Source organism: Halichondria panicea, chromosome 6 (assembly GCF_963675165.1).
Source record: "Halichondria panicea chromosome 6, odHalPani1.1, whole genome shotgun sequence".
Lineage (NCBI taxonomy): Eukaryota > Metazoa > Porifera > Demospongiae > Suberitida > Halichondriidae > Halichondria > Halichondria panicea.
Genome location: NC_087382.1, coordinates 5,114,441 through 5,139,394, shown reverse-complemented (window position 1 = coordinate 5,139,394; position 24,954 = coordinate 5,114,441). Strand labels below are relative to the sequence as shown.

At 42.0% G+C, this 24,954-nt stretch overlaps 6 protein-coding genes across 7 annotated transcripts; 3 read left to right on the top strand and 3 right to left on the bottom strand.

The window, feature by feature from the left end:
• Positions 1-70: 70 nt before the first annotated feature.
• On the top strand, positions 71-19,097 carry LOC135337060 (anion exchange protein 3-like). Its single transcript, XM_064532954.1, has 22 exons — positions 71-213; positions 493-574; positions 1,307-1,386; positions 1,726-1,905; positions 2,565-2,675; positions 3,483-3,669; positions 3,977-4,168; positions 4,307-4,506; positions 11,602-11,743; positions 12,517-12,558; positions 13,143-13,300; positions 13,951-14,082; positions 14,403-14,562; positions 14,799-15,166; positions 15,311-15,508; positions 15,793-16,089; positions 16,353-16,565; positions 16,712-16,832; positions 16,929-17,099; positions 17,353-17,522; positions 18,410-18,583; positions 18,876-19,097. Exons 1-22 carry the CDS (start codon positions 169-171, stop codon positions 18,960-18,962), a joined length of 3,510 nt encoding a protein of 1,169 aa, XP_064389024.1. The 5' UTR covers positions 71-168; the 3' UTR covers positions 18,963-19,097.
• LOC135337067 (uncharacterized) lies at positions 4,522-6,707 on the top strand. The gene has a single exon (XM_064532964.1). It carries the CDS (start codon positions 5,461-5,463, stop codon positions 6,544-6,546), a length of 1,086 nt encoding a protein of 361 aa, XP_064389034.1. The 5' UTR covers positions 4,522-5,460; the 3' UTR covers positions 6,547-6,707.
• Positions 7,823-9,262, bottom strand: LOC135337069 (uncharacterized). The gene is made up of 2 exons (XM_064532966.1): positions 8,724-9,262; positions 7,823-8,587 (listed from the first exon to the last, which is right to left on the bottom strand). The coding sequence occupies exons 1-2, from the start codon at positions 8,946-8,948 to the stop codon at positions 8,024-8,026; spliced, it is 789 nt and encodes a 262-aa protein (XP_064389036.1). The 5' UTR covers positions 8,949-9,262; the 3' UTR covers positions 7,823-8,023.
• On the bottom strand, positions 9,940-11,223 carry LOC135337073 (uncharacterized). Of its 2 annotated transcripts, none has more exons than XM_064532970.1 (3): positions 11,111-11,223; positions 10,729-11,016; positions 9,940-10,315 (listed from the first exon to the last, which is right to left on the bottom strand). In XM_064532970.1, exons 2-3 carry the CDS (start codon positions 11,014-11,016, stop codon positions 10,067-10,069), a joined length of 537 nt encoding a protein of 178 aa, XP_064389040.1. In that variant the 5' UTR covers positions 11,111-11,223; the 3' UTR covers positions 9,940-10,066. The 2 variants fall into 2 exon arrangements, with proteins under 2 accessions (XP_064389040.1, XP_064389041.1); XM_064532971.1 differs by having other exon boundaries at positions 10,729-11,040; positions 11,111-11,209.
• Positions 19,098-20,853: 1,756 nt separating the features above from the next.
• LOC135337074 (uncharacterized) lies at positions 20,854-22,194 on the top strand. Its single transcript, XM_064532972.1, has one exon. The coding sequence runs from the start codon at positions 21,312-21,314 to the stop codon at positions 21,975-21,977; it is 666 nt and encodes a 221-aa protein (XP_064389042.1). The 5' UTR covers positions 20,854-21,311; the 3' UTR covers positions 21,978-22,194.
• Positions 22,195-22,910: 716 nt separating this feature from the next.
• On the bottom strand, positions 22,911-24,269 carry LOC135337076 (uncharacterized). Its single transcript, XM_064532974.1, has 5 exons — positions 24,011-24,269; positions 23,773-23,927; positions 23,547-23,653; positions 23,214-23,265; positions 22,911-23,157 (listed from the first exon to the last, which is right to left on the bottom strand). Exons 1-3 carry the CDS (start codon positions 24,137-24,139, stop codon positions 23,635-23,637), a joined length of 303 nt encoding a protein of 100 aa, XP_064389044.1. The 5' UTR covers positions 24,140-24,269; the 3' UTR covers positions 22,911-23,157; positions 23,214-23,265; positions 23,547-23,634.
• Positions 24,270-24,954: the final 685 nt, after the last annotated feature.

Below are 24,954 nucleotides of genomic sequence, written 5' to 3'. Positions count from 1 at the left end.
AGAGGCGGAGGTCAGAGGTCAGAGCCAGGGTGATTGTGTGTGTGAGTGGCTACCACAACTAGCATGACCGACCCTTACCCTATATACATAGAAGGCTAAAAGGTCAACACAAAAAAGTAAACAATCACTTTAGTGCTAGTGGTAGTCTAACTGTAGTTCTGCATTGCTATGGAGCCCAGGTCTAGATCAAGCAAGTACAGTACAAGCTCTATGGTGTGTATGGTGGGTTAGAGTCAGGTGTTAATTGTATGGTACATGGTGTGCAAAGATAGCATGGAAGTCTTTGGTGTATGTGTGTAAATTCTTCCGAATAATATCTGGGCCTGTTGTAACCCATACTGTTAGGTCCAAATGAGCCCTTAGTTGCTTGTTATATATAGACTACATGTTTTGTACATGCAATATCCGTATAGGCATGCTTACAGGAGGGGGGGAGGGTCTTGTAACTTTACATCATTTGTACACACAATGTTTGTATTGTACCCCCCACAGAGCAAGAGTCCTGAGCTTCACAATGGGATAGAGCTAATGGACCTCCCACGAAGCCCAAAGTTCCCTCAGCGGACCAATCCAGGTATCGTACAGTCATGTATATAAAGTCGCTATTAAATTTTTGTGTGGTACACTTTACGGTTGATTCTTTCTCGTGTCCCTTCCCGCAAAAAAATTATGGTATGCATGTACTGAATAAATTCATTTAATCAAGGACATGACAATGCCATGCATACTTTCCACATATTGACATCGAGGCACTTAACTTTCATGAAAGTGTCTCTAAAAACCTTTTGTTGAATAAATTTCACACTCTACGGTATATGTCAATGCACGTTGCTTCCGCTGTTAGCTATGTTTGTAGAACAATTTTCATCTTGGAGGATCTAATTACCCTCTAAACAGCGAAAATGTCACGCTATACGATATGCTGTGCATGTGTTTATCTGGGAATGGATAAGATTGTAGATACGTAATTATTGCTGCACAATACATGTACATACTGTACTGTCTGTTGTTTTGTTATATGACTTTCTGACAATGAATTGCATGCATGTGATCATTTGTGAGCTTGAAATAATTATTTTTGTTGGTTTACTCATAAAGGTTGGGAAATATAGCAATGCTCTGTTGTTCAATGATTTTCCTGTGATTACATACATGTGTATGTCAACATAATTTGTTAGTAGCATACATGTACGTAGGTTATTACCATCCATAAGATTCCGTGCACACAAACTTGTCTATTGTACGAATATGTATCTGACCTGCCACCCACTCCATCACACACACACACACACACACACACACACAGTCTTCACTCTGGAAGAAAGGGGCGTGTCTGACGATGACCACGGGGGGATAAGCGAGACTACCGACTCCGTTATCACTACAGTGAGTTACATATGTACATATAGTTGATAGATGCGGACTAGCTCCCCCAAAATAATGACACCTAGCTGATAGCTATTACTCAAGTACAAGATGTATGCCAGAAATGCATAGAAAATAACCAGCGCACTTAAAGATAAAGTTGTATACCTGTAAACAGGACCATCCCACATGTTCCAAAGTGCCTGCATTTAGAGGTTCCATTGCAATCACTTCAGCTACATATGTACACCTGTGACTGCCATGCACTGTTTACAGTGACCATGTTCATTGAATTAATTATATTGAGGCTATTAAAGTTAATTTATCGTCTGCATGCACACATACATACGTGTACCACAGAGCAGTACAGAAAAACCACCATCAAGCAAGCGTAACTTGTTCAATATGGTGTCGCGACGACGTACAACCTCGCACAGCTCGGACGAGGACAGGACCACGCCCCCTCGACAAGGCAACAAGGTACTACGTTTCCTCACCCCTTCCAAATCCTCAACTCCACCCAGTGACCTAGAGGCTAAGGTTAGTCACACCGTATAGTCTGAGGTGACCGATACTTTGCTGAAACAGTTAATTATTTGTACTGTATGGAATCAGAGGATTAAGGGGAATAGTGTTGGCGTCACTGGACATGGTTGATGGTTAATAAATACATGCAGTAAAGTACCGTATATGCTCGATCAGAGGCCGCTCTTGTATAAAGGCCGCACTCAAATAGTAGCCTCCCTTGCTAGCAAAATGAAACATTTAGTAGCCGCTCTCAAATAGTAGCCTCAGTGAACTAGCATTTCTGCACGTGGGCCAAAAAATTATTACTAGCAGCTAGCTACATGTACGTAGCTACAAGTAGCAGCTTGTTAGTGCTTCACAAAGACTTTCTCATGGCAGAGTTCAAGTTTATGCAGGTGAAAACAACTTTAGATGACAAACTAAATTATCTGGAGCTAATAAACGCCGCTCTTGAACAGTGGCCTCTCTTGAATTGTAGCCTCCTCTTCCAGCAAAATGAAACATTTAGTAGCCGCGGCTCCTGATCAAGCATATACGGTATGTGTACATGTAGTGGGTATTTACGTACTGTACATGTATTCTTAAAAGTCGAACAGGGCATGTACACATACTGTATCACTATGTCATGATCATCCACCATCATTGGAATTTTCGTCCATTCAACATTTCAGGTCAGCACCAACGGAGGGTATTACAAACTTGCCCCCAAGGATGCGTCAGTGCTGGATAGGATATCCAAGCGTGCTCAACATCACTCCAGTCGAGTGAGGAAACCACACGAGGTAAGCTCGGCCAGGCATGAAGGAGTGTGGTCTCTGTACTATATGTCCTACGTATTTATCGTGAGGGTTGTTTAAGTGCATGGTTGCTATACATGTATGCAGGTTATTATTGTAGCTACATGTACATGTACATTTATGCTTGAGGGGAAACGTAGGATCATGTAATTTTAAAGATCAGATACATGCAGTTCTATAACTTATAGTGAGCCCTGTCACACACATGCATGCTTAGATAAATTTTTTTATGAGTAATTTTCCAGTGTGTATGAATTTGGAGCATCCATTAGACTGAAGTGCACATACCGTATAGCGGGTATATTTCGAGGGTATAAATGTTCGCGGATTGAGCCTGTACCGCGAAAAGTTATGAATAGTAGGCGTGTTCAGTGTTATTGACCACACCTATCGACAATAAGAGGAAAGAAAAAAGGAATCAAGAGACAAGGACGCCGGTATAGCTAGCCAGCTAGCTTGCTCTATGTCTACGCCCATTGTTTTGTACTGGTGGTGTCTCCTGACTATGACCTGCACAGCTGCTAGAGGTGGAGGACATAGTGCCTCCTATTATTTTATACAGGCTAGGCCTGGATTTGAGGCTAACGGTGTGGAGGTACAGCTGCATGTTGATGTGCGCATGCGCCAAAAGGCTGGAACTCAGACCACGAAAATAAAATCCGCAAAATCCTTCGTAGAGGTCCACCTGCGAAAATTTATACCCTCGAAATATACCCGCTATACGGTACGTACTACATGTACATGCATGTATTCCATATAGATAATCTCCCACTGTACCCTCTCTTGTCACAGGTGTTTGTGGAGCTGGAAGAGTTACATGTACGTAGTGACGTGAGTGACGAGCTGGAGTGGGAGGAGACTGCTCGCTGGATCAAGTTCGAGGAGGACGTGGAGGAGGGGAGTGGGCGGTGGGGGCGTCCTCACGTCTCAGCCCTAGCATTCCACTCACTCGTTGAACTGAGGAGGGGGCTGGAAAAAGGTGGGGCTATCTAATATAAAAAATTATGTATGTACATGTGTGTGTATGCATTTCCATTCGCGAAGTGGTGAAATTAAATTGTTAAAATGTTGTACGTCAAAGCCCATTAATTTAAATAACCAGGTACTGTAACATAATTATACAGTTCATGTACGTACATGTACATATAAGTAACTTTGGATTGAAATAATATTGTCCACCCTAAAATAATAGCTGTATGTACATGTATATTGACTAGCTGTCAGTGGAAGTGAAGGCCGGAAGCAGGTACCATTCATTTATACAAATGTAACCGTCTATCATGCAGGTGTTGTGATGTTGGATGTCGAGGGTGAGGATTTCCCGACTATTGCCAACCAGATCGTGGAGAAATTGATATCATCGAATCAGTTGGATCAGACACAGCGAGAGTCCGTATTGAGAATCCTGCTTAAGAAACACAAGCACTCGAATGACATCACACTGTGGGAGAAACTGAAGAAATCCGCTACAGACCCGGGTTAGCAGACATGTGTTATACTAAATTTGCTATTTAAACAAATAACGAGTGAAAGAGTACCTACATAAAGAAAAATGTCTTGTGCATATATTTATATACACAAAAGTTATTATACATGTAGCTTATACACTGATACAGATGGGACCTTGCACCATATTGGTGAGGGTTTTCGCAGAATGAGCCATGCCCACCCACACCACGAGTCTGGCCACACCCATAACGGCACAAGACGTACGAGCGTGCCGAACCTTGATCTGGATGAGGAGGGGAACCCCACACATTCTGATAACCAGTTTAAGCGAGTATCGTCAGCACCTCTCTTGGAGATGAGCGATATTGTGAGTGCAGGTCCATTGCACTGTGTATGTGCATGTATTTTAATTAATACCGAATTTTTGAGGTGTATCATTTTCGCGGATTGACCTGAACCTTGAAAATTATGTGCCTTGAAATTTACAAAATTCTATACATGCGCATATATGCATGTACTTCTGTAGTGTAATGTATGTACGTACATGTACGTATCCTCAAAAATAAATAAATGTTTAGTTTTGAGCAATCTATTGAATTTGGTGCTAGTGTGTAGTACGTACTGTGCATGTATAATGTAAGATTTTGATGCATTCAGATTGTCCGCGGTAGTGTACGTAATATACTGTAACAGCTATAAAATTATAGTGTTCCATATTCGGAGGGTCCTCTGTCCTTGTTTGGAGGTTCCACTGTTAGTCAGGATGGCTTTATGCTTTGTGCTATATTCTAGAATACATCGTTAGCTGCATGTCTCTTCAGGCGTCTGTATGTATAGTTATCATAGACCAAGTGTGTTTATACTCATCGTGTGTGTGCATGGAGTTATCAAAGACCTTCGATGAATAAGAGGCAAATTACATGCATTATTAGTTGTACTCTGGATTTCCATTCTATGGAGACTGTTTAAATTACGCACACCATTTCTCTGAATACCTACAAAGCATTGTCTTAGTTATATGCATGCATTATGTGGTGATGGGAGGAAGCGTATGGAGACATCACTATACTCTGGATTGCAGTGCAGCGAGTGCATAATTATGCTCATTACAACGATGTAGTGACTGCATGTACCTGCTTTGAAAATTGCTTAATTGAGTGTGTAGTTGCACTCTTTCAAGTTTCTCTTGTGTGGTAAATGAATGGCCCCCACAAGGTGTTCAGTTAAACAGCACCCACAGAATTATGCATAAAAGGCCCTCAGGCTGGCTATAATTATAGGTATATATATATGTATATCATTAGCAGGCTCTAGTGAAAGAATGGTCGGTTTTTATCTACTTTTGATTTCCTTGGTAATTAATGCTGTTCATGGAAACGGATGGTGCAATCAGCCAGCATTTCAAAAGTACAGCATCAAATCACCGCTTCTCTTCACTTGTGACAATTCCGATCTCAAGAATGAAATAACCGCTCTTCGACAAGAATTTCGACAACAATCTTTGATAGAGCTAGCTGCCATTGAGCAACTGTCACAACAACTACAGTTACAAACCTGTGATCTTTCTCCTCTACTCAATGAAATAGCTCATCTTCATGACCTTGTATCGGTTCTTGCAAGTAACGAAACTTCAGAGTCTCCTAAACCACTGCCGTCTTCAAATTGTGGTGAGATTTTCACTCGAAACCCTCAAGCTTGCTCCGGACTCTACCAACTAAATATCAATGGCACAATTGTTAACGTGACGTGTGACTTTAGTATAAAACTTCCTCCTTTAAATTCGTCCAGAGGTTGGCAAGAGATTGCAAACGTCAACATGAGCGATCCCAATCATTCATTTTGCCCTCCTCCACTGAGAAAATCGAGTGGAAGATGTGAAAAATCCACGAGCAGTGCAGGTTACGAGTCTGTCTATTTTTCGACCAATCGAGTCCCTTTTTCTAAACTTTGTGGTCGTGTTGTCGGGTATGCCAGAGGCAGTCCAAACTCGTTTATATGCAGCGAAGGTGACTGTGGAATAGATGATGTGTACGTGGATGGAATAAGTATAACATATGAAAACGATTCTAATAGGGAGCATATTTGGACACTGTCTGCTGCAAAGAAGCGAGGTTCGTCTCATTGCTCTTGTAGCAACGATGAAGACTATCATAGCTTGTCTTTCGTTGGGAGCAACTACTATTGTGAGAGATCGAGAAATGCCAATTCTCCACTCTGGGATGGTATTGGGTGTGCTGATGTAACTGATCAAGATGCTGCTTGTTGTGATAATCCCAACCTTCCGTGGTTCTGTAGAGATTTCGATGAGCTGATAGTCACCGATAATATTGAAGTACGAGTGTGTACAGATGAAGCTCGTAGCAATGAAGACATTGAATTTGATTTGTTGAAACTGTACATTCAGTAGAAACCTATTAGTTGAGTTACTGTATGTATAGCTACGTACTGCATGTGACGTTGTATTCTAATATTGTATCAGCAGGATTTATTTAGGGGTCAGGACATGTACCCTCCCCCCTTTTAAATGTTATTCCGGCATTTAGACTACATTACATCATCTGTAATTGATCTGATTGACTAAAAACAGTAGATTACGTGGAAGCATAATCTACAAGAAGGTACTTATTCTACAGGAAGTGGACGCATATTCTACAGGAATGGACGCATATTCTACAGGAAGTGACAAATAATTTGCAGGAAGTTCTCAAAAGTTGGAATGAAATTTTTAGTGAAAGTGACAAGAAGATGACAAAAACATTATAAAAACACAGAATGCAATAGTTTGTTCAGTCAATATCCATTCTTTCCATGTCCACTGTTGCTCTGTATTGCTTTTTCCAGTTGGGCATGGGCAAGGGGGGCCAGGAAGAATCAAAAACACTTTAGCAGTCGTTTGACATTTTCTATTGAGTTTTTTAAGGTTCCATGCCGGTCCAGTCTGCTCTATACCCCCCTCCACTCCACCACAGAGCTTCATTCTTCTTCTTGTAGTGTTGCAGTCAGTTCTAGGTTCTTTTTACTTGTCTGTTCTTTCCAGTATCTTCAAGAAGCGTTTCACAAGCTCTACTAAGTTTTACTGTAGTTTTTCGTTGTTTTGAAGCCGTCTTCTTGTCTTTTTCTGTCAACTGGTGTCTCTCACACCTCTCCAGCTCGTCCAGCTCGCACAAATACAATTTCTGTTGCTTCGCACCAAACCTTGCCTTTTATAACCACGCCTCGCGCATGCGCAATGAAGTCCAAGTTAGATAGACTACACCCACTCGTAGAATATGCGTCTTAGTAACCACCTTGGTTACGGTTAGATTCCCTCGGCTTTGCGCCTCGGGCTAACCGCAACCGCGGAGGTTACATAGACACATATTCTACTCTTAGGTGTAGTCTATCCTATACATATAGTAGATTGTAGTATATCGATCAATTTATGTATACTTTTAATAGTAATTTATTTGCCCGAGAATGCATCTCAGAAATACGTATTCCTTCGTTATTTAACACCGTTGCATGCATTAAAGGTTGACTATACATACATACCTATTGTGCAGCTGTGCGTTCAGTAGGAAAATTATAATAGCTGCTGTTTTAGCTATAGTCGATTACCCGTGCAGTGTCATACGTTTCCATGGCCATGTATTTACATGTAAAAGTACACTAATGTCTTTTTGCATTAGTAATAGTACATGCCTGTAAAATAATATCTTAAAGTTATTCTATAATTTATAGCCTTGGCTTGTGAAACTGAAGATTTACATGTACACATGTATAATTATAGTTGATAACACTCTTTATGATAATGTTTTTACAAGATCAAAACTGAAAATTGAAGGTCTATGATCGTGCATGAGATATGTAACTACACTGTGTATGCTCAAACGCATGCCTGCTAGCTAATGTAGATACTTGCTACGTACATGTTGAGCCTTGTCCATCAATTGGCATTCCTCCAAAGCTTGTACAATGCACTCCCAAGTCACGTTCACACCTCTCTCCAACCACACCCGATACACCTCTGTTAGAGCATCGCTTGTTGAATCCAAGCTTCGCCCAATCTCATTAAGTTTTTCCTGTCCAACTTGAAGGTAGAATCCCAGCATTTGGAAGTGTATCGGTTCTACGTTTAGATCTTGTAGCTGTTCCAATGTGGGGGATCCTGTAGTATCTACGGTAACTGTAGCCTGTTCCACTGTGGGGGGTCCTGTAGTCTCTACGGTAACTGTAGCCTGTTCCACTATGGGGGATCCTGTAGTTTCTACGGTAACAGTAGCTTGTTCTAATGTGGGGTGTCCTGTAGTCTCCACGGTAACAGCAGCTTGTTCCAATGCTGGGTTCCTGTATTCTCTATGGTAGCTTGTTCTGCTTTGAGGGGATCCTGTACCCTCTACTGGAACTTCTTTCAATATGGGAGGTCGTTTAGATGAGGTGGTTTTTGTCTGTTCCCCACTGGTACAAACCTGTGTTTTTGGAGGGAGTTATATATGGTACTGACAGTACTTTGTGTAACTGTATGCTGCTTAAAATAATTATGTCAGTTGTAAATGTACAATGATTGTAGCTTATAATAGTTACAGTATAGCTTGTTTTACTCACTTCCATCTTGTGTGTGTCTTCTTCATCGTCACCTCTCGTCAGTGGCACAGGTGTCTCGTTATCAGTATCATCTGAGTCCATCATCCCGTACTTATTGATCTTACAGGGACAGTAGCACATCTTGAAGTTATTACTCCATTCTTCCACAAAAGTCTTCACTTTCTCCTTGCAAGTGTTGTATAGTGTTGACTTATCACTGGGATCTTCTTGGCTAGTGGTAGCCATTTCTACGGTTCGGGATGATACGTATAGTTTGATATGATGATGTTGAAGTATATATAGGGAGTAAAAGCCACTCTCTGTGTTTGTCTGCCCTCACATAAATATAGTGGACAATGTTAACACTATATTTATATAATGTATAACTGTTCTAAAATAGTAACTGTTTTTTCCACGATAATAGTTAAGACTGTATTATTGTTAGCCTAAAATCTTAGCTCTAGCTTACAATCTCACGTAGCTTGTTAATTGTATTTACTTTTGGCAGGCACTTAACAAAAAGCGATGGTGCAGTAAATACTAACTACCTGTTTTAATGTTTCAGATTCCTGAAGCCTGTATTGCACGTAATCTTATACATACACAGAATTTGGCTATCGCTTGCAAATAATTATGTGCTTGCTTCTAAGAACTGTACAAGTTGAACATGTATGTACTCTATTGTATTGCACGTAATCTTATCTGATACATACACAGAATTTGGCTACCACTTGCAAATAATTATGTGCTTGCTTCTAAGAACTGTACAAGTTGAACATGTATGTACTCTATTGATGTATATACGTAGCTGCCATACTGAGTACATGTATATAGTCTAGGCTTAGTCAAAGCTGTTTAGATTCATTTTTCCATATTATACTTGTATACGTATATTGGTCCATTGCTTTTGTCAGGTGATAGAGAACTATTTGTAGGAAGTGGAAGTGTGTGTACATACATGTATACAATGTACGTGTATACGTTGTATTTGTTGTCACTGTATATCTGTATCTGTTGTTACAATTAATGCACGTGCATGCATCAGACCTGTTTGTGTGAATATTGCTCTTTTGAATAGTATACATGCATGTATAGGCATCGCCATGTGTGTATGTATATCATTCTTACAGTCATGTATCTACAATCCGTATAAAAATTATACTGCATTTACAAGTGTATAATTATCATTCTAATATGTGTAAGACTTTTTTAGTAGTGACCTTTACCAATTATTGAGTGAGAGTTAAATAATATAAGAGATAAAGATTCGTCAAATATTGCATTCATATATACGTCGAAACAATCTACACTGAAAAGTTGATTACAGTTTGAGTCCGAGTGCCTGTGTTTGTTAAATGGATGCTTCAGCAGCACTGATACAGTTTCCTCACTTTGGCTGCACTATCTGCCTGTCCATCAATACCGTCCAGTGCCTCTGCTAGATGTTCCCATGACACCTGACCTTCACTTAGCCAAGCTTGAAACATCTCATTGAGATTAGATACCTCATTCATTTTGTCCGGACTGAGAAGTTTTGCTCCTAGATCTTTAAAGATTTCTGAATCGAGGCCAACATCTAGTAATGTGTCCAGTGTGGGTGGTCCCTTAGGTGGCTGTGTGTGTGGGGGGGAGGGGGTGAATTTAAAAAGTGTACAATGTATCTACACTCCCAATCGACCCGAGAACTGTAAAGTATGTCCACTGTCAATTAATAGATGAAGCTTCTCTTACGTAATTTTAAAGGACATGTACTATTATAACTGTATTATATAGGTGTCATGTGTGCTAAGTATGCTACAGAGGACACTCAAAAAGGGGGTGGGGTGTAACCGTATTGTACCTATAGTAAGTAGATGCTCTGAGATGCATGGTGTAGAATGCATGCATGTGGCTTTGCCTATAGAAATAGAACCATCTCACAAATACTAAACCATGCACCTATATAGTATTTAGGCTGCTATAATTATAGTAGGACTGGTATAAATTATGACTGGCACATGTATATATGTGTCCATGTAAACCCTACCTTTCCAAGTTCTTTGCAAGGGCAGTAGCAATTCTTCAAGCCATCTGTCTGCTCTACTATCCAATCAACAAACCCATTCTTACAGTCAATGTACTTTTCTCGCAAGCTCTGCTTTGAGGCCTGGGTGTCTTGTGTGGAGCTGGCCTGGAACTTGGGAGGTTCTTGTTGCTGCTGTCGATGGGTTCTTTTGGTAGGCTGTGGGTGCCTATTGGGATCTAGATCTTGTCGTGTGGCAGTGTCATGCAGTTTGGGTGGTTCCTGACCATCTTGATGTCGGTGTCCATCCATCTGTTGCCAACAATGCAATTTACACTGTATTATATACATTTGTACATGTGTGCATGGTTATAATTATCCTAATGTCTATACATGCATGCAGTACCTTAATATTCCTACTGAGTCTTTATAGCTTCTTTACTGGTACAGGTATATAGAGTTCTAGTATTAGCTTTTGTGTTCTAATTGAACACACACAAGGATGTGGTTTGAATAATGAATTTTAACCACAGCTAGGGCTCTGTGGCGACTATCATGCAGTATCATCAAGGGTGTATACATGCATGTAAAGGAGCTTCTCCTTTATAGCATGTTCGCCCTTGATATCATGATGTGCTGTTGTGAGAGATCAGTACTGTAAACATCTGAAAATAAAAGCCACCAAGTATAAGTGCTAGACATTTTGCTGATGCATCTATACATGTATGTACAGACATGTATCAGCATGTACACAATGTAAAGTGCACGTATACCATATAAATTGTTTAGTCGCGCAAAAGGTAAATTGATACTATACTGACCATGAAAAATATTTAGTTGTGTCTGTATTTGTGGAAGGTGATTAATATTTTACCTCGTCCCCCCCCCTCCACATAGATGTCACCATCACCTGACCACGCCCCCAACGAGAGGAAAGTTATATTCGGTATAAACGAGTACCCGACGGATGCTTTCCAGGATGCAGGATTCACAAATGGAAATGAGGATATTGATGACAAAGACGAGTGTGACATCACAGGTGAGTGTGTGGGTGTGGGTGTGGAGGTGTGGGTGTATAGAGCTTTCACAGTAGCTTTATATTGGAGAAGCTGTCCGTACGTTTTTGGCCATTATGCAGATCTACATGTAGTTGTGGAGGTTAGTTTGCACAAACTGTTCATTGTGGATCTACATGTAGGTGCATGCATGGTTTAACATTTTGCCACAGTTACATGTTGTAGGCCTCTTTCTTTAGAAGTCGCCACTTCCAAGAGTTCTACTGTACCTATAGCTATACAATCAAACTAATTTGTGGAGAGATAATTTTAGTAGCAAAAAAAGTACAATACATGTATGTTGCTGTGAAGAATGTCATTTAAATTCCGTCCTTTCTACTGTATATAGTGGTTCCATTGCTTGTAGTAAGTGCCAATTTTGGTATGCACCATATTAATTCATGCTTTATGTTCGTACATGTACATACAAGTACAAAAAAATGCACATGTACATATATAGGATATACCACACCTAAGAGGAGGATATGCACCCATCCGCCTCGGAGTAACCACGGTAGCGGAGGATATATAGGGTGCATATCCTCCGAGTAGGTATGGCATATCTGACTTATACCACGTGACCGCAGCACTATAAAAGGACCTCCCCCTAGCAACGTACTAATTTTTGGTTGTACCGTGTTCTAGGGTAGGCCCAAACTCATGCAGTATGAACATTTTCATTGAGTGTACAATATAATTATTGTGTTGGTTGAGGTGTATACTGAGTCACAGGTTATCATTGTCTTCTCCCCTACAGTCAACAGTGATACCAAAATCGATGTCGATGTACACGAACCAGGTGTGTTCCTGTTGTAATATTTGCTTGTATGTGTTTTGCTTTGATTATCACCGTATAGAGAGAAATTTGTACTGCATTATTTGGTTTCCTTGTCCTGTAATAGTACACAGAGCAGAGGACAAAAGAGACGATGCATGTTTACACACGTACACCACAAACAGCTAAACAGAAACCACAATCAAACAATCATACTACCTTTGTTTTCATTTCTGACCACTTAGCTGTGTTGTCTGAGGGAGTAGCTATTATCCATTTGGCAAGTGTCAATAATGAAACCTTTGACTGTGGGCATATACTCCGTAACATGTATAGAGGGTCATTGTCTTTGATGCAAGCATTAGCTACACGCGTACATGTACAGTACGTGTTCCTCATATGGTTTTTTTGCGACTCAAAAATGATAACATACACACATGTACATGCCCTTTTTCCGTTTAATCCAAATATTTTCATGTACATGCACTACTGCATGAGACGCACTGAAAATGTCCTTTTTGTTTCAGTGTTCCCATCTTGTGATTATGTTGTCTCGTTTGTCAATGCTTGTCACCATGCACACTCATTGCCCCTCCCCCTCCCCCCAGCTCTCCCCCAGCCAGGCAGTGAATCATCACTAAAGAGAAACAAGAGTGTCCTCTCCCTCATGAGCAAAATCCCAGAGGAGGCCGAGTCTCTCACTGTGCTTGTGGGCGGAGTTCAGTTTCTACAGCAACCTATCGTGGCATTTGTGAGATTGGATCAAGTGCGTTAAAAATTACCTCACATGTGTCCAATTAAACTATCCTTATACCTCTGAATTAGTGATTGTAGTATTTGATTTTATATGCAAGAACACTTTATTTCCAAGAACACTTTGGTAGCATTGAGAGAGATATTTTTTCATGTAAGTTTATCCGTACGATTGGTGATTTCCTGCTTGCGTGTGGTTAAATGGGTCAGCTTTGTAGGTTTCACCTGGTTTCAGCTCTGACCTCCGATAGAGGAAAGGAAATGTTGTTTACCCATAATTATTCTGTGTAAGAATTTGAGGTTATACACTGTGCATGTGCGCATTATTTGTCTTTGCATGTGTGTGTACAGTTTGTGATTAGTTCAGACCTTGCTTCAATAGACCAGCCGGCCCCTAGAGGAGGTCCGACACGAGTACCTCGATTAGGCTAAAAAATGTTAGGTAATTGGTCACATGCAACAATGACTTTACTGTGAATTTTGCACGTGACCAAGCCTAATCGAGGTACTCGTGTCGTAGCTCCCCTGGGCCAGCCCCTCATAAAAGCTGATTGTATGAAGCTATACTGAACCTCCTTTCAAATGCTCTGTTGATTGATAGCAGATAGTTCCCAGGTATGCTTGTATATTGCATTATTGTAAATCCCCCTTTCTCCTATCTAGAGTCATCTCCTTGGTGATCTGACGGAGGTGCCAGTCCCAGTGCGGTTTGTATATCTCCTCCTGGGGCCGGCCGAGGGTCATTGTGATTATCACGAGGTGGGCAGGGCCATGGCTACCCTCATGTCCGATGCGGTGAGTTCGAAGTACAGAGTTATTTGTTAATTAAAGGGTTCAAAGTCTAACTGTACGTACATGTAGCCAAAAGCTGTGTAAAAATTATTCCATGCTGCAACTGGTTCCACGTGCTACTTTAGCTCCACCCACAGTGCCACGCCCCATACATGGGCGATTATTTAAGATGGGCGTTTATTGACAAAGACTGAGCTTTTACCATGGGCGTTTAAACGAGATGGCCGTTCTTGTTTAATCAAGTAAATACAGTACCCTAGGAATAATAATTTGAATGTTTATCAGCATGCATGCATTCCTTTGACTGACATCAATATACACAGCACTTCCACGATGTGGCCTACAGTGCTGAGATTAAGGAGGACTTCCTGGACGCTATGGACAAGTTCCTCGACGACAGTATTGTGTTGCCCCCCGGTGACTGGGACGAGGACTTGTTGCTCCCCATCATGCACGAGAGGAACGAACTGCGGAGGAGAAAACGTGAGGGTGTGCATGAGATGGAAATTATATTGCTGTAAACTGCATGTACTCACTAAGCCCCTCCTCCCCACACACACAAAAGTTGCATACTCTATAATTATGTTCAATGTATATGATTATAAATTATTAATGTTCACTGGAACTACACTGTACGTATGTGTACATGCATAATACACACTAACCCACTCATGCACACACACTGCACACACTGCACACACACACATACATACACATAGAGCATGCTCTTGAGGAGATTCCCGACACTAAAGACCACACCCCTGATCCCCTCAAACACTCTCGACGACCATTTGGCGGAATCTGGAGAGATTTCAAAAATCTAATCCGACGCTATCCCTCTGACTACAAGGACGCCTTCCACATACAGCCGTTCATTTCCATCATCTTCCTCTATATAGCATTTATAGGACCTGCGATTGCATTCGGCGGTCTAATGGAGGAGGTCACGAACAATCAGATCGGAGTGTCAGAGACTCTATTGGCGACTGGGCTGTGTGGGATTGTGTACGGCCTGTTCTCCGTGCAGCCCTTAACGATACTGGCTTTCACGGGTCCTCAGCTGTTGTTTGAGACTGTTATATATCGGGTGAGTGACCTTTTCTCTGTGATTAGACGTGTCTGGTTCATAACCTGGCAACTGGCTCACTGCTAATCATTATAGTGAAATTAATAATAATTAATTTCCATTATAATACGTAATATCGAATTACTGAAAACACTATTCCTGTAGTTTGCAGTGGACTACTTCTCGATCTCGTACATTGAGTGGCGAGCAATCACCTCTCTGTGGTTGATGTTACTTCTCGTGTTGGCGGCTCTCTCTGAGATCTCGTTTCTCGTCAAGTACTTCACTCGATTCAGTGAGGAGATCTTTACCGGTATCATCTGCTTCTTCTTCATTTACGAGGCCTGTCTTAGTATCATTCATGTGAGTTGTGAGTTGAGAGGCTCGGTGTTGTGTGTACGTATATGTACATGTATGTATACTAATCGACTTACGTATATTAACGTGCATTATTTTGCATATAATTGACATAATTGTACAGTGTGCACATGTGACAAGTGATGTTTATCTGTATACGATTAATACTGTAGGCATGATAATTACTCATAATTATAATTATGAAAAAAGTCTCTCGATCAGTAATCTATGCTCTCAATAAGTGCTTTGTTTTTACTGTTAAAAATGAACACATGCACATGCACTGACAGATATTTGAACGCAACCCGCTGTGTGGTATCAATTACCCGTGTGGGAAGATAGTCACAAACACCTGCGTGCCGCTCTACAATGATAACTACACTCTAAACAGCACCTTCAATCAGACGGACGACTACACCGTCAGTCTGATGATGAACGGGTCTGAAGTGGCGCCTAAACTACCTCGCAACTTCAGGATATGTAACCAGCCTAACACTGCGCTGTGGTCCACTATACTGTGTGTGTTCACGTTCTTCATCGCTTTGTTCATGCGTAAGCTGAGACACAGCAAGTTGTTTGGAAAACAGGTGAGATGTGCAGTAGTGTGTGTAACCTTAGAAACTATCGGATATACTGTCCATTTTCAGAGTGTGCAATTTTATACTCCATCGATGATGCCAGTGTTTCTATGTTGCCTGTAGTTGAACCAATCTTCCGTCGGCTACTACGCGTAGTCTGAGTAATCGTAATAGTACATGTACAATCGTAACTGTATATACTCAGCTATATCGATTTTCATTTGAATTGTGCAATATTCCCCCCCCCCCCTTCCCCTCACACACTCATGCAGGGGCGTCGCCTAGTGAGTGACTTTGGTATGCTCACGGCCATTCTCCTCATGGTACTATTGGCCTATCTCTTTAGAGATCTCATAGCCGTGGAGGTGTTGGTGGTCCCATCCAACTATGCCACGAGTAACATCACTAGGGGGTGGTTCATCAATCCTTTCAACGGAGCACTCAGTATTGGCGAGGGCTTTGGAGCCTTAATACCAGCTGTATTAGTGAGTGGGCGCGTGTGTGTGTATATAGCGAGGATTATCATACTGAAACTTGTTTGGTACATAGACATTCTATTTGAAGGCTGGCCTGTTCATTACTTTTACTGGCAGTGTACGTACGTACGCCCACACACACACGCATATATTAGCTGTGCACACTGATCTTCATTGAGAACCAACTGACAATGATCCTAATGAGTCGACCAGATTTCAAACTTCGGAAGAGTGTAGGCTACCATTTTGACCTCTTTATTGTGGCCATTTTGACAGGTATGTACAACACCATATAGCAACAGCATGCACATGTAAAGCCAAGCTTATTGGAAATACGTAGTTTCATATGTATAATTGCTCCCCCCCTCACAGGTGTGTGTGGTATGCTTGGCATACCCTGGACGTGTGGAGCCCCAATCAGATCCATCCAGCACCTTCAAGCACTCAGTGTCTACTCAACCAAGAACCCACCAGGAGAGAAACCAAAGCTGCTCTACATCAGGGAGCAGAGAATGACCACTTTAATTGTGCATTTTATGATAAGTAAGTGCATGGCTTAAAAAAAAGAGGTGACGTGGGGATGATAATTTGAAGGACTTCAGTTCGTTTTATGATTATCATTATAGCTAGTAGGCTTTATGTTATGTAGCTTTACTCATCCACCGAGGCATCAGCACCTGCGGTGCTTTCATTTACTTTGATTGTCTATGCTCACCTGGATGCCATGCATGGCACAGTGCTGTAATTACGTACATGTACATTGCACCATGCATTCCCTACCCCCTCATGCATGCAGTTTTGACCCCCCTGGCCTACATGGTGCTGGACCTGGTCCCCATATCAGTGACACTGGGTGTACTCTTCTACCTTTCCTACGCATCCCTGAATGGAGTGCAGCTGGTGAAGAGGGTTCTCCTCCTCTTCACACCGCCTAAACACCATCCCAACGTCCACTACGTCAGGAAGGTGAGAAACCTTGGTATATATACGTGTAGTTACAATAATTATTATAGTGCCTTAGGCTCTCTAACTGTAAATTAGTTGTTTTAACTCTAGGTACGTACGAATTAAAGACTATACAAAAATATGTACGTGGTACATGTAAGCTTTCCTGTTAAAAGGAGATGCATGTGTGCATCGCATTAGCAAGGGCGTATGCAAGAAGAGAGGCCAGGCAAGAGACTATTCAATACACGTAGCAATCAAAATTCAAACCGTGCATGGGCGGATGAATGTGGTTAGGGTAGTTGGAAAAAATAAAGTGCTAAAAAAACTTTGAATGTACATGTATGTTTCGCTGTTGCATGCCCTGGCATACGTAGAATAATATGCCCTTGTATTAGTACGTAATATTTTGTAGACAACTCTATTCGAGAATAATAATTATTATAACCACACACAAGATTATCCAGCCCAGAGGAGGTACAACACGCGTGCCTCGATTAGGCTAATAGCCTCTGCAATAACGTGGAGCGTGGGCGGATAATCAAGGCGTGGTTACGCCCACGTTCAACGTTATTGCAGAGGTAATTAGCCTAATCGAGGCACGCGTGTCGTACCTCCTCTGGATTAAGCCCATGCATGTAGGACTTTAATTTATTCAAGAGATCAAGAGCTTCTAAACAGAACACTTTGACATCCAGTACATGTACAGTGTTTGCAAAGAAAAATAATACATGAATTTAAGCCACGTACGTATGCACTTGTTGGCAATATGAAAGGCAATCTTGATCTCGAGTATATCATTCAGTAGCGCGCTGCCTTGCTTATCAGATAATATAATTGTGTACATTGTGTATATAAATTTTGTGCTACACTTGTAACTTGTATCTTCCCCCCGCCCCTCATTGTAGGTTCGTACATGGAAGATGCACTTGTACACAATAGTCCAGATAGTGTGTGTGGCTTCTCTGTTCGGGGTCAAGAACTCCCCGGCTGGTATGCTGTATCCTGTCATCATCATCGCCCTCCTCCCACTCAAGTGGGTCCTCGACAGATACTTCTACTCTCATGACGAGATAGAGGCGGTGAGTGTGCCAGGAAGGTGGGAGTGGTCTCAACCCCACTATATGTGAGATTTTGGGGGTGTACAGTGTATAGGTGGCTCTATAGATAATAATTATAAGACTATAGATCTATAGCTCTGTATGATTTTTGCATTTGGTTGAGTACTTCTGATTTTGTGAAGGACATTGTACTTATGTGTAATATGGTAGCTTATTTACTAACTATATATATAAGTGCATGTTTTTCCTTTGAACATTATACATTATGCATGCGTGGGTTATAATACCTTTCCTCACGCCCACACACCCACAGCTGGACAGTGAGGAGGACTTCCCAGAGGACCACACCGGACACAGGGAGGAGGAGTTTGGAGAGTTTGAGGCCCACGTCCCTTATTAGCTCCCTTATCAACTGACCTTTAATAGACATGTGTGTGTGTGTGTGTACAAGTCCTATCAGTTCATGGAACGTGTATTTCATGGCCTTGATTTTCTTTTTGTGCTTTTGTGTTGTATAATTATAGTAATATCGTAATACACAAGTTAGGTATTATAAAGGGAGTCAAGTGGGGAAGAGTGATGAGCTAGGAGGGCGTTCTGATCGAGCTAGTTGCATGCATGATGAGCTCTTGCTATGTATTTCCAATAATATCTATCCACTATAATTATACTAGAGCAATTTGTTGCAGTGCCACTGCATGATCGATCGATATTCATGATACAATAATATATCGCATAATATTCAATAGCCGAAGCACATAATTATAGTTTTAATTGAGGGGTATTTTGTCGTGGGAATTAGCAATCCTCCACGAAAATTATAGGTCCATATAATTATAATTATAATTATAGCGAAAGACACATTGCATGCAATATATTACGTGGCCAAATTAATTATATAATGCATGCATGCTTTTAGCCTATATATAGTAAGTTATTTTATATTAAGTGCCACATGTTATATAGTTGTGATACATGCACGAGTGCCACATGGGATATATTGGCTCAGTATATACTGGAGTTTGCAGAATCTTTGCAACACCCCAGTAAAAGCGTAGAGCATTACGCGTTCCTTATATGGATTTTGTGTACACACTGTGGTCTGTTTTACTACTTAAATGTATAAGCATTCCCCATATAAGGAACCACAGTGCTACACACTTCTATTCATGTGTTGCAAAGATTCTGCAATCTCCAGTAATAATTATAGTGACTTTAGGCCCGAGGGCCGCAGGCCTCGAGGGCATGTGCACTACTGAGCCAATTATTATATCTGAGCTGTGTAAAAACTGCATTCCTTGTGCATTCCTTTTTGTGTACACATCACTCCTTTTATAGGACAACTAGTTTCAGCTACTTGTGGTGGCTGTGGAATGCACCAGACGCATGAAAAACGTTTTTTGCCTCAGTTCACGGCTTGATCTGATAAGACAGAGGAAAACATATACACCAGTTTCATTACCTTCTCTTGCACGACGGATACAAAGGGTAGAATAAGGAGCACGTCCTTGCAGTGTATGAGCAGGTGCCTGAGAATGATGATCTCAGCGACGAGGGTCTTGCCTCCACTGGTGGGCAGGGAGTAGATGAGGTTGCCTCCAGTACTCACACTAGGTAGACTCAGACAACAATGCTGCCAATCTGCACGTGTGTGTGTGTGTACAATGTATGGGGGGACACAGTTTAAAGAAACTGCTGAATTCCAAATCCAAATCTGAATAATTAACTAGTAACATGTCACACCATAGAGCTGTTTTATTCCTCTGAATTCTGAATTCTTCATAACACTCTTTCACTTGTAGAGGGAGGCCATAAAACGTCCCACGGTCACTAGTTGTGTTCACTTCCATTGCCTTATTACTCAATAGCGCACTGCTTTTAATAAACTGAACTTCTTTAGTTCTTGTAATACCATCAGCAGACTTATTTAATCCTTCGTCTTCAGTGCCAGCTGCTAGGGTCCTAGCGCACTCTGATATATTAGAGGTGTTTCGAGAGAAATTAAGATCCTCAGGGCATAGTCCAAATAAAATATCCTCAATAGTTTCATTAATTAATTTCTTTGTTGTACTGTTTCCCTGAGGAGGACAAGAAATAGGAGAGCTTTGCAGTACTGGGGTCAATACACTCTGATGCTCTGACTGACAACACGATTCAACAACAGCTGGCTCTGAACCAAACAAAACATCGTCTAGCATCTTGTCAGTAACTACGTTCTCTTCATTCACATCCAGTGTAACCATATTGCTAGAGGGATTATTCTTGCTCGTGACGTCATCCTCCTCAATCAAAATGGCCTGATAGAGTCAAAGAAGTCATCTATGTTGATGGAGATCTATTCTCAGCTTTACCACAACTGTCGAAGCTAAAGCCGACATACACATGCTTTCTTGCACACCATTCCGAGTGCAACAAGAAAGTTGTTCAGGACATTCACAAGTTGACACGAGGGATAGACCACACAACACCTTACACCGATACCGTATGGGGTGTGCTCACCGGATGGGAAGAGGACGACTGCCTGTGTATACTACAACAGGAGCCATTGACAATCAACAGAGTGACTGGAAATTGCCCGATACCTTTGGACAAGTTTAGTTTTGGTGTTTCGTATTCAGAGATTGAGCAGACCGTGGCTTGGAGAAAGACAGCAAATGGAGAAGTGGCACAAAAATCATGCCCTGCGGATGTGACCGAATCATTCATCCTCGAAATTGGAGCAGCACATTCGGAAGAGAAAGGAGTGGATATGATTATCACGAGTGCACATGCAACAGAAAGTGTACTGAATTTAGGGTATTGCTTCAGCAGTGGAAAACTATCCTGTATTGATGGGTACATACACGGTCAATCCCTGGATGGTCGGCTTCACAAACTTAGTCGCCAACACAACACACCTAAGGTGCTGAGTGCTGCTGGGAATTGTTTGATGGGGTATATTCGTGACAGGGATTCGATGGCTCTAGCCTGGATGCATTCCGCTGGTTTTTCGCAGATGGTGGGATACGTGGTCCCAACCTGGTACGGCTATGGTGGATGGGGAGTGCACAAATACTTTATCAACAACCCAGGGAAAATGACTTTTGCCGAAGCCTACTTTGCCAACCAGCAGTCTCTCCTAGCAAAACTGGAGTCTCTCAAAACACCTAAGCCTGTCATCGAGAAACACGAAGATGTCTACAAGAAGAAATTTGGAGCTGAGAATATTGACAATACACACTCACATGATTTGTCTGGACTGAGTTACGACGAGGACACTACGGTATTTTACGGTGACCCAGCCTGGGAAGCAAGACTCGCCCTCAAACCAGAGCTATGGGACTACTCTTCAGCCGTCACAGCATTGAAACCATCGGAGGAGGATGGTTGGGACGAATCCTGGAGCTATTGGGAGTTCACTGTGGAAACACTATGACCTGGCAGGTGGGATTGTCCTGTTGCCGATGACAAGACCACGTCTCCTAGTAGACCACCCATGTATGTGTTCCCCTCTCGTGCTTCAAAAGCTAAACTGATTAACGGAGATGGAATAGTGACATGCAGTTTTTTTATGATGGTGTTGCAAGGATCGTTTGTTGCTGGACAATTTCATAGAGTTCAATTTGCCACTCAGAACTAACTTGTTTTTTTGTTTTATAAAAAGTTTGTTTGTGTTGTCATGAATTCATCTGATGTAGTGTATTACATGTGCCTGTTCACATGACTATGAAAAACACTGAAACAGCTTGCAGAACTATTGAAATAAGGGGAAGATTGTGGTTAGAACTTCGAGAAAAATCGGCCTGGGAACAAGGCTAGGTTAGAACTATATAGCTGTTTCAGTGTTTTGCAGATTTTAAGGCAATGTCTTGAGTATATTAATCTATCAAGGTTTACCATGTCAGTACATTAAAACCTACAGTATATAGAATATGTACGATACAGTACATTCTTGCTCATAAAAATACACAAACATACAACATACACATACAAAGATACGCATACACAAACACATAAGTTCTATGTTAGTTGTGTGCAGCTTGGGTCAAACACTAGTGGAAAGAACTGACCAGCCATTTTCTCACCCTAGAGCAATGTCATGAGTAAGAGCATAATAATAGATAGACACACCTTAGCAACAGGAGGTACTCCATTCATCATGGGCTCATCCGAGTCTGAACACACTCCGTCAGCAAAGTAGTTCACAACAGTCTTGGGGCCGCTGACCTGTGAAATTATAGAACAGCTGTAAAAACAGCTATACAATATTTTTGCTCGCTCAGCTAAAGTTGTTAAAACTCAGAGTTTTGGGCCAGTAAATAATAAATGCCATGGCCTAATGTTACATGATTATTCTTTTTGACTCACTTGTTGGCAAAAGTACCGTGTACAGTGAGTGGGTAATGGAAGCTGGCCTCCCCTCGCTTGAGTCCCGAGGGCACTGGTTTGAAACCCTCTCTCTCACTATCATTCAGCACAGAGAAAATAGACTCCATATCTTCAAACTTAGGGTCTGTGATAGGTAGGGGCATTCCGTTCCTTTGCCAACGGTGTGAGCAGGGTACAAAGTGTAGTCCACCTGACTCCACTGTCTGATCGTCCAGTGCAATGTGAACCTGCATGCGGTGTGGTGGTTAGAAGGTGGGTTTCATGGACGGTGAAATTTCCTCACAGTCATGTGACATATTGGCTTGGTCCGTGTTCAATAGGAATAGTCTTGATGCCTACAATAAATACACAAAGAGCTGCCTTAATCTCCATCACTTCAGCCTCCCACACACACACACACACACACACACACACACACACACACACACACACACACACACACACACACACACACACACACACACACACACACACACACACACACACACACACACACACACACACACACACACACACACACACACACACACACACACACACACACACACACACATACACACACACACACACACACACACACACACACACACACACACACACATACACACACACTGACCAAGCGACCACTCCTCCATGACGAGGAGGCTTGGCAAACAACTGGTCATGCCACAGTCAAATAGAAGTTGGTTTTTTAGATTCATGGATCAGCTGTGAGGCTGGGATCTGGAGAGTAAGGAGACACTGTTGTGTACTACGTATTATACTGCTCAACTTTGTATTGACTGTATATTAAAGTGCAGGGAGGGAAGACTTAATAGGGAGCTAGAGGGATGCACACTTACTGCAATAGAGGGTAGAAAGCAAAGGTCATGGAAGGCTGGAGAGATCCTCCACTGGCCGAGGGCGTGCAAGAGGACATTGTCAGGTGACCCACTCTGGTTGTGATGGAACTCATAGAACAATTCGTGTCCAGGGTAGGGTGTAGCTGGCCAGGGTCCTGGGTACAAAGTGATAATGATATGACTAGAGTCTATGGATAGTGATCATACTGTACAAGGAATATGCATGTGTTCCACTTACCATGAAAGGTTCATACTCTGCTAGTATCTGTTCACATTGTTCCTCACTCAGCACACGGACATTGGACAAGTAACCGTCTCTCCAGAACCTGTCCACTTGCTCAACACTCAGTTGGTACTTGGACAACATTCCTAGGTCAGACAAGGACTCCGTAGAGAGCGCCCCCAGGGAACAGTGATTGAGAGAGAGGTCTCTGAAGTCAGAGGGTATATACAGGCACACTCACAACACCCACTGCAGCCTCATTATTGTCATAGGAGTTAGCAGCAGGGGGCTGGAGAGGAGGTAGCATATGAATGATAAGATGCTTGTGTGATAGCTTACGTACCTCCATCCTATCAGTTTTTTTCTATATTCTGCATACACTTGTGGCTTCTTTGTCGGTTGACCCTTTTATTTGCAGTAAAGATCCTGTTTTAACTTGGTAGCAGACACGAAATTAACAGCTTACTCTGCAACAGCCCTAGCACTATACTGTTCTGTCCTAACCAGTATGACCTAATGCCACGATGGTTTGGTTTTTGGGAGCAAGCTGGCTCTGCAGACGCCCGCCCTAGCGTTCAAACCGATCTCTGCCTATAAATGTTTGAGTTACAGGTGAAATAGTTGAGACGAGCCGAGGCGAAAGCCTAACCAGCTGCCCCCGTCACAGTTCCCTCCGCCAGGGAAGGGCACTGGAGAAAATTAAAGTAAGATGTTTAACGAAAAATAGATTAAAAATAAGAGGTAAACTAAATTAACATAAGAGATGAGCCAAGCTGTGGCGCTAATGGGTGGGAGCTCATGGGTTGGGGAAAGAGATAGCACACTCGTCCTGGTTGCTGCTGAGTTAAGCCACGAGGTAACGATACTGCGCATGTGTCTAAGTTCCCATGTGAGCGCAAGCCACGAGGTAACTGACTGCCCATTGCTGCGCATGTGCGAGCCCCTTTGACCTGCTCCGC

What these genes read in the sequence shown, in the direction of transcription:
- LOC135337067 (XM_064532964.1), top strand. Translation starts at nt 5,461, where the DNA reads ATGGTCGGTTTTTATCTACTTTTGATTTCCTTGGTAATTAATGCTGTT.
- LOC135337074 (XM_064532972.1), top strand. Translation starts at nt 21,312, where the DNA reads ATGATTATCACGAGTGCACATGCAACAGAAAGTGTACTGAATTTAGGG.
- LOC135337060 (XM_064532954.1), top strand. Translation starts at nt 169, where the DNA reads ATGGAGCCCAGGTCTAGATCAAGCAAGTACAGTACAAGCTCTATG. An exon ending in CGAACTGCGGAGGAGAAAAC is followed by an intron (nt 14,563 to 14,798) that starts GTGAGGGTGTGC and finishes ACATACACATAG; the next exon opens with AGCATGCTCTTGAGGAGATT. An exon ending in CTCATGACGAGATAGAGGCG is followed by an intron (nt 18,584 to 18,875) that starts GTGAGTGTGCCA and finishes ACACACCCACAG; the next exon opens with CTGGACAGTGAGGAGGACTT.
- LOC135337076 (XM_064532974.1), bottom strand. Translation starts at nt 24,139, where the DNA reads ATGTTGTCCAAGTACCAACTGAGTGTTGAGCAAGTGGACAGGTTCTGG. An exon ending in CAGAGTATGAACCTTTCATG is followed by an intron (nt 23,928 to 24,010) that starts GTAAGTGGAACA and finishes CTTTGTACCCAG; the next exon opens with GACCCTGGCCAGCTACACCC.
- LOC135337069 (XM_064532966.1), bottom strand. Translation starts at nt 8,948, where the DNA reads ATGGCTACCACTAGCCAAGAAGATCCCAGTGATAAGTCAACACTATAC. An exon ending in AAGACACACACAAGATGGAA is followed by an intron (nt 8,588 to 8,723) that starts GTGAGTAAAACA and finishes CCAAAAACACAG; the next exon opens with GTTTGTACCAGTGGGGAACA.
- LOC135337073 (XM_064532970.1), bottom strand. Translation starts at nt 11,016, where the DNA reads ATGGATGGACACCGACATCAAGATGGTCAGGAACCACCCAAACTGCAT. An exon ending in CTTGCAAAGAACTTGGAAAG is followed by an intron (nt 10,316 to 10,728) that starts GTAGGGTTTACA and finishes CCACACACACAG; the next exon opens with CCACCTAAGGGACCACCCAC.